Source organism: Protopterus annectens, chromosome 1.part2 (genome assembly GCF_019279795.1).
Source record: "Protopterus annectens isolate FY-2018-M chromosome 1.part2, PAN1.0, whole genome shotgun sequence".
Lineage (NCBI taxonomy): Eukaryota > Metazoa > Chordata > Ceratodontiformes > Protopteridae > Protopterus > Protopterus annectens.
Window position 1 is genome coordinate 831,565,527 of NC_056727.1, and position 13,404 is coordinate 831,578,930.

At 40.6% G+C, this 13,404-nt stretch overlaps 1 protein-coding gene across 2 annotated transcripts in view; it reads left to right on the forward strand.

Moving 5' to 3' along the window:
- The window catches only part of HEATR1 (HEAT repeat containing 1), a 1,780,420-nt gene that overhangs the window by 1,598,349 nt on the left and 168,667 nt on the right, over positions 1-13,404 (forward strand). For both annotated transcript variants that reach the window (XM_044059100.1, XM_044059109.1), the window contains exon 40: positions 13,152-13,256. In XM_044059100.1, the coding sequence (XP_043915035.1) occupies positions 13,152-13,256 (105 nt within the window). The remainder of the gene's footprint in view (positions 1-13,151; positions 13,257-13,404) is intronic.

Sequence of the window (13,404 nt, forward strand, 5' to 3'; positions counted from 1 at the left end):
CTCACAGGTGAGCAGAGAAACTTCCCTCTATCCAAGTAAGGTATGGGCAAACTCAGAAACTTGTAACACAGCCCTGAATTTAGTACTAGCCTGAAAACTGGACTATACTAGCTTAGAAAGGCAGGAAACAAGAAATTTTTTTTTTTGGAAAAAAAGGCAAAAGCAGTAAAAAGTACACTTAAAACAGCTTTAAACGACCAGAAAAGGCTATCGCACTTTAGTGTGTAGCCTACAACAGTTAAACAATTTATTTAAACAAAAACAACTTTTTTAAAAGTGCAGGCAGTCAAATAAGTACAATATGTAAAAAAAACAAGCTTTTAAATCACAGTAAGTGCTGGAAAAATCAACTTTTAGACAGAAAACAGTTAAGTACAGCAAGAAAATACAGAAAACTGATAATCACTCCAAAGTCTCTCTTTTAAGCTAGAAGGCTTGTATCAGTTTAAGGCTTTCTAGTGCTTTCCAATAGGTTAGTTACATGAAAGATGGGAAACAAGCGCAGATGTGGTCTTTTAAACCAGAAAGTTGAAAGAGCTGGGCAACTTCCCGAATGATCAATAAACTACAATTCCTGGGCCAAGAACCACTCCTGTTGTGTTAGACAGGCTACCAAGTACTTACCACTTCCACTGATAAGCTAGAAGGCTGCACTCCAACACAAAGGCCTGGGGGGCTCAGAAGCTTACAAACAGTCCTGGATACAGCAGATATGTACCTGGACTAGACTAGTTACGGGAAAGGTGGGGATTAAAAGCAAACACGGGCTTTAAAACCAGAAAGTTGAGAGAGATGGAAAAAACTGCCCAAATGGCCAGTAAACTACAATTTCTTGGCCAGAACCACTCCTCTTGTGGTAGATAGGCTACCTAGTGCTTACCACTCCCACTGATAAGCTAGAAGGCTTCCCTCCAACACAGAAAGTTTTGTGGGGCTCAGAAGCTTGCCAACAGTCCTGGATACAGCAACTCTGTATCTGGACTAGGCTAGTAACAGAAAAGGTGGGAAACAGTGCAAATGCGGCTTTTAAACCAGAAAGTTGAAAGAGATGGGAAAAAACTGCCCAAATGGCCAGTAGCTACAATTTCTGGGCCAGGAACCACTCCTCTTGTGGTAGATAGGCTACCTAATGCTTACCACTCCCACTGATAAGCTAGAAGGCTTCCCTCCAACACAGAAAGGCTTGGGGGGGCTCAGAAGCTTACAAAGAGTCCTGGATACAGCAGATCTGTACCTGGACTAGACTAGTTACAGGAAAGGTGGGGAACAAGCGCAAACGCAGACTTTTAAGCCAGCAAGTTGAAAGAGATGGAAAACTGCCTAAACTGCCAGTAAACTACAATTTATGGGCCAAAACCCACTCTTCCCATGGTTGATAGGCTACCTGATGCTTACCACTCCCACTGATAAGCTAGAAGGCTTCCCTCTAACACAGAAAGGCTTGGGGGGGGGGGGCTCAGAAGCTTACAAAGAGTCCTGGATACAGCAAATCTGTACCTGGACTAGACTAGTAACAGGAAAGGCAGGAAACAAGCACAAACACAGGCTTTTGAATCAGAAGGTTGAAAGAGATGGAAGAGCTTCCCAAACGGCCAATAAACTATAATTTCTGGGCCAGAAACCTCTCCTCCTGTGGTAGATAGGCTACCTAGTGCTTACCACTCCCCCTGATAAGCTAGAAGGCTTCCCTCCAACACAGAAAGGCTTGGGGGGCTCAGGAGCTTACAAAGAGTCTTGGATACAGCAAATCTGTACCTGGACTAGACTAGTAATAGGAAAGGCAGGAAACAAGCACAAACACAGGCTTTTGAATCAGAAGGTTGAAAGAGATGGAAAAGCTTCCCAAACGGCCAATAAACTATAATTTCTGGGCCAGAAACCTCTCCTCCTGTGGTAGATAGGCTACCTAGTGCTTACCACTCTCACTGATAAGCTAGAAGGCTTCCCTCCAACACAGAAAGGCTTGGGGGGCTCAGGAGCTTACAAACAGTCCTGGATACAGCAAGTATGTATCTGGACTAGACAAGTTACAGGAAAGGCAGGAAACAAGCTAGGAATTTATTTATTTATTTATTTTTACAGAAAAGGAGCTAAAACAGCAGTAAATACAATTCAAATGCAATGCAGGCTAGCTCACATGTATCAATATTATGGCAAATACACTTTAATTGAATGCAATTAAATTAACAAATGACAAAAAACAAGTGCAGAAGGCATTAAATTAGAACGCTACTAACAAGCAGTAATAAGTGCTGAGTAAGAACAACTGAACAGATAACAGCAAGCAGAACAGCAACTACAACAGTTACAGTAAGAGTAGCTGAATATATATATATATATATATATATATATATATATATATATATATATATATATATGTATATATATATATATATATATATATATATATATATATATATATATATATATATATATATATATATATATATACATACATACATACACACACACACACACACACACACACACACACACACACACACACACACACACACACACACACACACACTTTTTTTTTTTTTTTTTGAGGGAGGGAACACAGCAAGATTAAGAGGCTACAGGGGTTGTCCTTCTCTAATGCTCTTTTTGTACACAGTAGGAGTGCCTGAAATCAGAATATGATCTCACTGCACTCAGTTGAGTGAGCACATGAGATATAGGCCCAGAAGGAGTATCCAAATACAATCTTACTAGAGGGGCGGGCACTTTCAAAGCCACCAAGATTAACACCAAGACAAGAACAGGGAGAGTGGGTAGGAGAAACACAGTGGAGACAACAAGAGACAGAAACAATACAGCACCACTATAAATAATAGGCAAGCAAGTGTATAAATGCAGCACAGTGCAAATTAAGTTGCAAAAAGTGTACTTATCAGTTTGGAATAGATTCCAGTTCTGCAGCTCACAGCAAATCTATCAGCTTTCCACCAGTTCACAGACGTGCAGTCTGTATTGGAATTACAGCAATGAGATACACCTCAGGCAATGACTAACAGCTAGGATGTGGGCTGGCTCAACAACCCCCTCCCTGTATGTTGTCGGAAGACAGGTTATTGGCCTATAATTTTTAGGGTAGCTTGCAGGTTCACACTTAAGTAAGAGCATGTTTTTCCTGTTGTTAACCAATGTGGTGTGTGTTCGGGGTGCATATATAAATAGTTCTTACTCATGGCTAAATCATCGTGCAAAGAAGTTTAATACTTTAAGCCAAAAGTTAGGTGCTGCATCTGGGCCTGGGGTTTTCCAGTTAGAGGCTTTTCTCAACTTTATTTCAATCTCTCTAGTTGTTATTTCATCCCATTTCATATCCTGTACCTTTAAACTTCTTATTCTCTCTCTTACTTTTTCTATCCATTTAGCATCTTTATGTTCCACAGGATGTTCATAGATACTTCTCCAAAATATATCTACTTCCTCTTTTTTTGGCGGTCTATCGATTCCTTTTACCTTATTTCCCAGTTCTCTATAAAACTTTTTTGGGTCATCAATAGTTTGTTTATTTTGTGTTTTTCCCTTATATTTATCTTCATATCTTCTAAGTCTTTCCACCTGTTTTGTAATGTTTAGTTTATCTCCAATAGTGCATAATAGATCCTGGTCTGTTCTAATACCATGCATTGCTTTTATCACATCTATCTTTCTTAATATTTTAATTGATCTGTTCCCTCTTCTGTAATCTTCGAACAATGATAGTTCTTGTCTTAGCTGCTTTATAGTTTTCTCTATTCGATATTTCCATGATGGTATTCGCTGTTGCCCCCTCTTTTCCCTCGCTACCCTATGTTCCTGTGATAGAACTTTATCAGTTATTAATTTAGCAGCACAGTAATATATTCTGTTTACTTCTGTTATATCGCATGGGTCTCTACGGACAGTGGTAATTACTGTGTTCATTTGTTTTACCAAGCTTCTGCCTTTGGGGTTTTATTAACCTTCTGCAGTCTTTCTCTCATTGATCTTGATATATCTATCTTTGTCTATTAAATCAAGCAACTCTTCTCTTAACTCCTTTTCTTCCATACTTGAGGGTACAGCCCTTGTTTTCCATTTCCTGCAGGCATTCTATCGAAGGTTCTATAGCATCTTCCTGTGGCACATTCTCTTCAATTTCATCCGGTGTCATCTGTTGTTCTGTCGTATGGGAATTCACTGGCCTATCACTCCTCAACATTGACTGCATCATAGTTTCCACAGTTTCCTGTTCCTTTCCTTGCTGTCTAGCTTCAAATGAATGTTTATACTGGTTTCTTGTGGAAGGCACCAAAATATCCTGATATGGCACCTGACCAGTTACTTGCTGTTCCACTGGTTTCCCTTTAATTTGGATATCCGTTGCTCTACCCTGTTGTGGTGATTTCTGCATTTGATTTTCTACACTGAATCCTTCTCTTTGCAGCTGTTCCATTACTTCAATTTCTATTCCTTTGACTTCTCCATTACTCATCTCTTTTTCTACTTTTCCTCTTAGTCTTCTTATTTTTTGTATTGTAAAGTTTTCCATATCCAGATTCATTCGCCTATATTTTTCTTCAAATATCTTTGGTGCTGCTGTTTTTGCATTAATTAATTTTGCTTTCTCCTTTGCATAAATATTACACCATATTAAATCTCTTTTCCTTTCCCATGTCCATATTTCTTCTTCACATGTCTCCTGATGATCTTGGTTTCCCTTATTCTGGGGACTCAGTCCAGCATACTGTGATGTAGTCTGTCTTAGACCTTCTGCATTATATCCTTCACTTTGCAGGCACTCCATAACTTCAGCTTCTATTTCCTTAACCTTTACTAATCATCTTTTCTACATTGTTTTTGTGTTATTAATCTTTTTATTGTGAAATTTTCCATATCTGGATGCCTTTGCCTGCATTTCTCTTCGAATACTTTTGAGACTGCCCTCTCTATATTAGTTAACTTAGCTTTCTCCTTCGCATAAATATTGCACCATATCAAATCTCTCTTTCTTTCTCATGTCCATATGTCTTTTTTAGCTTTTTCAAATATCTCTAAGTTTTGTTGTTTATATTTTTCCACTTCCTCCAAGGCTTCTTTTTCCAAAGAGATCAAAGTTTCTTGATCTATATACTGTTTTTCAAAAATCTGTTGGATTAATGAACGCAAATTTTTATCTGAAGTTTCTGACAGTTTTTCCTGCAAAAGTATTTTTCTTTCCTCTAATTTCTCTCTTAGTCGTTTTGTATAACTTGTATCAGGAAATTCTGGGCTTCTTGCATAATAACAATACATCATTTCTTTCTTATCCTCAATAGTCCAGTGTATCATATTTATGGCTCTTTTTTTGCCAGTCAATTTTTGTCCTTTTTGTGGACTGCTGCTTCCTTCTACAACATGGAGGCCATCCTCCTCCTGCGCCTAGCCTGACCCCATTGTAGGAATATTTCTGCATTTTGAGGATTCTACACTGTGATTTTTTCCAGTCCTGGCACCAGTGCGCCTACCAGGATTGGGCACTTTTTTATCCTGGGTCTTGTGCCCCCAGTTATCTTTTTCATTTTTGATTTACTTCTGTCCATGATATATGCTATATAAATACAGTTTATATATCACCATCGCCTTGGTGAGATTTTGTGAAAAAACAGGGTCCACCTCGCGAATGTACTCACCAAGACTTGAGGATGAATTTAATTTCAGCACTACTACGCTCCTTTGCTTGCTGACTTTTCATCTCTCCATTAGGACCCCAAGGATCCTTCGCAGAGATGTGTTTCTGGACATTGTCCATCGGTGGGGTACTCCACAGGTCCATAGGCAGATCTTTTTGCCTCCCCTTTGAACAAACAATGTCCTCTTTTTAGCAGAACCCCAAGTCCTCTAGCTTGGAAGGAGGATGCCCTATCCTTTCCTTGGAGGGGGTGTTTCTCTATGCCTTCCTTCCCCTTCCTCTGTTTCCGGGAGACCTGTTCAAGATAAAGCAAGAATTCCCTCAGAGTCTTGCTGGTGACTCCCTTTTGGCCAGGGGCAGTTACCACAAGATATCTTACAAGGATGTACCTTCTCACACAAGACATGATCCCCTGATCCATCCTTACTTGTCATCTCTTCAACTGACACTGTGGTTGACAGGGTTTTGATCCCTTTTAGGCACCTTTTTTCTGAGGACATGCTTAATGTTCTGCAGGAGGCTAGGACACCCACTGCCAGGAAATCATGTTTTCCAGATGGAAGAGATTTTCTGTCTGGTGTCTTTCTCTTAACCAGGATCTACTTTCTGTAGGGATATCTCTGGATGTTCTTCGTGTTTCACTGTTGCAATCATCACACTTGGGTTATCCTGCCAGGCGTAGCCCTGAGTAGGCCCGAATACCAGAGGCTTAGTATTTCTGCGTCGTTTGCTGTCGCTCCAGGACTGACGTCAGGTCGTCAGTGGTATAAAATCAGGCAGCCGACGCCATTACATCAGTCTTTCTTGCCAAGGAGCCCGAAGCAGAAGCAGCTTGCATGAGTGCCGGTCGGCCGCTACCTGAGTTTTCATTTCTGAATTGAAGTTGAAGTCTTCTAAAGCTAAGTACCCCATTGGGGATCTTTTTTTCTTGCTCTAACCAATATCAGAAAAAGTTAACAATTGCCTCGCCTGTGAAAAGCAAATACCACACCAAGGCTTCCATTCTTACTGCGTCACCTGTTTAGGCCTAGACGATGTTCCTCGCTGTCGCTTTTCTACTTTGTTCAATGCCAGAGCTATATGTCGTCGGGCCCTTATTGTAGCTAAATAATTACGCTCTCAGTCTTCGTATTCCGATATGGCGTTGGTAAGTCATCCCACTATCGATCTTCTGAAAAAACGTAAGGATTAAGACAGGGACAGACAGCACAGGTCCAAAACTGCCGACGATGCTTCTGTTAAGCTAGTCGTCGGTTATCAGGTCCTCACTGAGGTGCTTTCGCAGCCCCTAATGCCTGCTTCTGTGGATTTGCAGGCCACTACGGAGACCCGTTCGGAGTCCGGTATGCCACGAGACTCTTCTTCGACTAAGGATCCTGTGGATGTCTCTACCTTGGATGGGTCCGGAACTGCTGAGCAGGCACCGGTTTCCGAGGAAGTTCTTTGCACTAACGATACTTGAAACAAACTAACAACTTCTTTCATGTCTTGACTGCCTACACCCTTTTCTTCAGCTTTGGGAATCATCCCAAGTGTGATGACTGCAACAGTGAAACACTAAGAACATAGTACAGTTGTGTACACTTAGCATAAATGTAGATGCTCAAGTGTATTCACTGTTGCAGTCCTGGTTTCCCACCCTCCATCCCCCTTGTCTCTCTCTCTCTCTCTTTCTCTCCTCTCTCCTTAAAAGGAATTTTTAGTATTTACTTTCAACTGGTGGTAAAGCCGCGGTGGTGCAGCAGTAGTGTTGTCACCTCACAGCAAGAGGTTCTCCCGTTCAATTCTTTGCTGGCGCACCTTCTGTTTGGAGTCTGCATGTCTTCCCCGCGGTCGAGTGGCGTTCAAAATATGTGTGTGAATGGGCGCTCTTACGTTGAAGGTTGGGCGTCGGGCTGGCATCTCAGCACCATAACGATCGACTGCCATTCATTAGCAGACCGGAGTTCTGCTGTGGCAACCCCTAACCGGGAAAAGCCGAAAGAAAAACAACAACTTTCTGCTGGTGGTGTTTCTCCACCACAACACAACCTAGCTCCCTATTTGGGGACTCCTGACAGTTGGGGCAAGAAAAACTGATGTAATGGCGTCGGCTGCCTGATTTTATGCCACTGACGACCTGATGTCAGTCCTGGAGCGACAGCAACCAACGCAGAAATACTTAGCCCCTGGTATTTAGTCTGACTGAGGGCCACCCCTGGCAGGATAACCCAAGTGTGATGACTGCAACAGTGAATGCACTCGAACATCTGCATTTATGGTAAGTGTACACAACTGTTGTGTGAATTGCTCCATGCTGGGTTAACATTTTCTTCTGTTAGAGCTCTCCTTTCAGCTGTTTCTGCTGGTCTGCCATTGACTCCTCCTGTTGCCACTAGATTTGAGGTTAAACAATTTCTTAAAGGCGTCCTTTGTATTAGACCTCCCAGGAAGTCTAGTCCACCTTCCTGAGACCTCACTTGTGTTCAGAAATTGACGTAGGCTCCTTCTGAGCGTGCAGTTTTCAGCTTCCTTGCAACATTGTACTTGTAAGATTGTTCTTCTTTTGGCCCTTATTTCAACAAAGAGAGTGTCCGAACTCCAGGCTCTAATGGCTGTTCCTCCTTTCTTAGTTTTTCATAGGGACAGGATGTCTCTTCGGTAATAATCCTTCTTTTATGCCCAAGTTGTTTCTTAGTCTATTAATTTACCCTCCATTTTTCTTCACAGTATGCTAGTGAGAAGATGATTCACACTTTGTATTTCCATAGACAGCTCAGATGTTATTTGCATAAGACTAAGGCCATTCACAAGTCTGAGCAACATTTTTTTCCTTTCATCCCAGATCTCTAGGTTTGGCTGTTTCTAAGCAAACTTTGTCTTCCTGCATCTCTGAGGCAGTTTCCTTTTGTTATTCCTGTCATGGGAAATGCCTTTCTACATGTACTATAGCTGTTATTTCTCTGGTGCTTTTTTAAAGGATTGGATACCAGTTCCTTCTTTGAGACTGCTACTTCTGTCCATACTTTCACTAAGCATTGCAAATTGGATATTATTTTCAGAGAAAGAGCTGGCATTGCTTGAGCTATCCCATAGCCAATTTCCTCATGAGCTTTTGTGCTCTCCCTTTTGTAAAGAACACTGCAGCAGTGATATGGAAGGACATAGTACATTGGTGTAAAATCTTACTATAACAGTAAATGTCCTTGTCTTCACTTTTGCACTATTCGCTCCCTCCCTCTTTACTCTTTACTCTTCTCTTTTCCTTCTATCTTCCTGGACTGGAATTCTTTTCTTTTTTCTCCTCCTGGATTCACATGTTCTTTCTAGCTCCTAGGAATGATGATTCCTCCTGGGGCTTTTCAGTTCCGAGGTATGTATGTCACCTGTATGCCCCACAGTTTGTGTGGGGAGAATAGATGGTGTCCTACGACATCTATAAAAATCTAAGAGTTTGGTGTACTAGCCCATTGCTGGGGCTACCCTTGGCAGGGGATCCCTTTTATAAAGAATACTGCAACAGTGAAGAGAAGGACATCTACTGTTATGGTAAGATTTTACACAACTCTACTTTCTCTTACAACAGAAAAACAGATTTATGTGTTTTTGTTAATGTGAAACTGGCCTCCTTGCAAAGTCATAGAATCCGTTTTGCATCCCAGAAGGAACAGACAGGCAATTAATGTGGGCTGCAGCTTTTGGATAAGCTTTACTGTGAAGCAGCCATGCTCTGTAAATAATCACAGTAAGATTATTAAAACTAGGGTGCTTAACTTGTCACGTAATGCACTTGATTGACATGTAACAGCTGCTGCAACCTGTAAGAGGTTTACTTGAGGAGCAGTCCACTAAGTATGCAAGCTACTAAATGCAAAGTAGAATGCGAAAAGTGAAGTACTTATTCCTGTTTGGGCTCTTCCTCTGTGGTATGAACTGGTAGCACTAGTTAATTTGAAATGCTAACATTCCTAACTTTTTCTTCCTCTGTTACTTGTGTAAGGTACTGCTTTGGAATTTAGTCAGAGGTTCATTTCATCTGGCACACTGTTAGAGAAGAGTTTGAATTGGATTCATAATTTGTGAATGCTTTTGTTTGAACGTCAGAAAGGCACATGTATTTTACTGGGTAAGCTGATTATTTGTAGCCTTTATTGATGTCACTTTCATCACAATTAAACATTAGAGTCATACACATTAGATATTTTTTGCAGGGCATATGAAAGACAAAGGGCTCTTCTGTGTCTACTGCTAAAAACTGTAATACATTACTGTGGCCATTATGTTTGTGTGACTTCACTATCCGAGGATAAGCAGCCTGTCAGGGGTGCCACATTTCACTTAAATTATGTGTGAAAGTAGCTGAAATAGTATTTCTTGTACCATGGAAACAGTGTAGAGACAGCCCATACTTCATTTTATTGTTGTAATTTCAAAGAATCCTTACTACAGATGTATTTAGAACCATTTAACACCAAGCATGCATAGCTTTCTTTTGTCCTAACTGGATGGCATACACACTGCAAATACTCAATAAATATATTTTTCTTTCACAACAGGAGAACATAAAAGTGCTTTGCATTTGTCCCTGAAAGTTATGTTTTTATTTTATTTATTTATTTACATTTGTTGACCAGGAGTGTCCATTTTCAGTGGAGGCCCAGGGAGAAAAGCTCCACAGTTAAAATAAACAGACAGTAGTTACATTGGATTACATAGCGATTAACAATTTGATTAACATAGCAATTAATTACAAACATATTTACAGATGAGGAACATAGTACATCAGTAGACAACTAGAATATTTTTCTGTGAAGTACATAACAGACATTAACAAATGTTACAATAAAAAGTTCCTGCAGTGTAATAAGTACTCGGGTTATGAGCATCTGAGCTTGCTATAATCAAGGTAGTTAGTGGGGTGGAAAGAAAGGTAGTGGTTGGATGGGGTGCATGATATTAGAGTGGGAGTTGCAAGGGCATAGCCAGCATGTTTTAGGTATGCTTTTATTAAAGTTTTGAAGTGGGTGCATGATAGTACAGAGGTAATTGTGGGTGGGAGGGAGTTCCATAATTTGGCTATGGCGCAAGGGAATAGTGCTTCACCAGCAGAGTTATTGGCTTTAGTGATCTGCAAGTGATTTTTGTTGCTGGATCTTGGTGGTCTGGTGGTGCGATAAGGTTGGAGTAGATTCTGGAGGGATGGGACATTTAGTGGATGGTTTACTAGTTTGTGGGCGAGTGAGCGTTCATACCATTGAAGGAGGTGAGGGAGTTCAAGCCAGCCCAGTTCAGCAAGTGAGAGACAGTGGTGACTACGGTAGGATGCCCCTGTGGCGAATTTGGCAATTTTGTTGTAGCGGGTTTGTAGCTTGTTTAGATTGCTTTGCCTTATGTTGGTACATATTGGAGAGGCGTAAAGTATAGGGTGGAGATAAGGTGGGAATTTGCTATTGAAATCTTTGCTGCTTTGGTGAGAAGTTGCTTATTTCTGTATAATGCTCCTAGTTTTTTGTGGACTTTTTTTATGGTCATGGATTTGTGAATGTCAAATTTTAGTTTGTCTATTTCCACTCCTAGCAATTTGGTGTGTTCAGTTGGGTATATAGTGGTATTGTCTTTTGCTGTGATGTTAAAGTGAGAGTTGTTTTTGAGTATGTTTGATGGGTTGGAAGATGAGTAGTTTAGTTTTGTTTGGGTTGAGTATTAACTGGGCATCGGATAACCAAGTTTCAACAGAGGAAAAGGCTTTTCCTGTGTGACTTTTTGCAGTTTGGGTAGGGACTGGGCTGAGCAGATGATGGTTGAGTCATCTGCGTATTGTATGAGTGTGCCATGTTTGGTGGCAGAGGCTAGATTATTGGTGAAAACAGAGAAGAGCAGGGGTCCAAGGATGGATCCTTGGGGAATCGCTATGGAGACAGGTAATTCGGGAGTTATGTCATTCTGTCATACAACGGATTGTTGGAGGTCAGACAGGTAACTGTGAAACCAATTGGTGACTTGAGAGAAGGATAGGTTATTGAGGACAGCGATGAGTTGTTTGTGTGGGACCATGTCAAATGCTTTAGATAGGTCTAGGAAAGTAGCAGAGGAGAGATAGCCATTGTTTTTATGCTGAAGGATAGTGTTAGTAAAGGAGAGTAAGGCAGTGGTGGTGCTGTTTGGTCGGAAACCATGCTGAGTATTGGAAAGGAGGTTGTTAGTAAGGAGGTAGTCTGAGACCTGAGAGTGTATGCATCTCTCTAGTATTTTGGAGAGTGGAGAGAGAGTAGCTATGGGGCGGTAATTGGTTAGTTCTGTGGAGGGGCCATCTTTGTGGAGGAGAATTATATGTGATACTTTCCACAGTGTGGGAACATAACTTTTTGACAGCGATCAGTTAATCAAGATGGATACTGGGTAGGCCAGAGCATCAGCTGCGATTTCTAGGTATTCACTTGGAAGGTTGTCTGCTGCTAATTTGGTGGGCTTAAGTTTAGTTAAGAGTTTCTTTATGTTGGAGGTAGGTACAGGAGAAAAAGAGAAGGCAGTGGGGAGATTACTAGTTGAAGGTATGGGTTGGAGGGGAGGGGGGTTGTGTTTAGCTAGTGATAGAGACCCTGTTAGTAGCTCTTATGAGGGGGCTGGAAACAATCAAGTAACAGAGTAAACTGATAAATGAACATATGATAGTGACAAAAGGTGGTTGTAGTTTTAAAAATGGTGCCTGCCACAGGTAATATTTATTAACTTTGGGTTGGCGTGAGGTAATAAACAGGGAAGGAGGAGGGGAAGAACAAGGGTGTGAGCAAGCACTATCTGTTTTTCAGTATGTGAAATTTTAATAAGAAAAACAAAAGAGGATGAAACTGTTTATGGGAATTGTAACTTGGCACTTAGAAATACAACATATAAAAGCTGTTCTGTTACCTCTGTACCTCGAGGTATCAGTTGTCAACAGTTTGTAAGTGAGTATCCCATGTCTGTGCTCCATAAACATTTACAGGAAAATGTCAGACCGTTTCAGAGCCATAACATTGTGTTTGATATCTTCCAGTAAGTAGGCCTTTGTGGCAGATAGACTTTTACTGGCTGCCAAGAGATATTATACTAATTTTCTAGTGGGTTTGACTATATGGCTTCTTGTCATTATGGGAGAACACAACCCATGTGTAAAATATGTCTTTATGATGGCATCGTTACGTCTAAATTAAAAAAAAAAAAAAACATACATTTGTCCAGGAAAGGGGATTTCTTTCACTTGTGACATGCAGGTGTGTATGACCAGATATAAGCATTCTTAAACGCTAAGCCTCCCCCCCCTCATTTTTTTTTAAATTTTAATGCCAACTTCTTCCTCCATAAGGAGTAAGTTCAGTCAGCTCCACCCATTCACTTACTGACTGCAACTATACCTTGTCTTGAAGTGAGCATCTTCAATTTTTTTTGTTTTTGCTGAACTCTTAAAATTTGTGTAATACACATATTGAATGCACAAAAGTGGATTACAACTTCATAAACATTTCTAATGTAATTTTTCTTGATTTTACAGGATGACTTGAGGAAAGTTGGAGATATAGAAGAACATATTATTAACTGTGTAGTTGTGATGGTCATGAAACTTTCAGAGGTGACATTCAGACCACTCTTCTTTAAGGTACAGTACTGATTCTAAATTAATATTTTCTACACTTAGTACACTGTGTTATAATTTCTGCAAGTCTTTTGGGTTTCTAATACCATGATGGGAATGGACCTCATTTCTAAGTCAAGGTATGATTAAAGTTCATGAAATTAGTATTGTT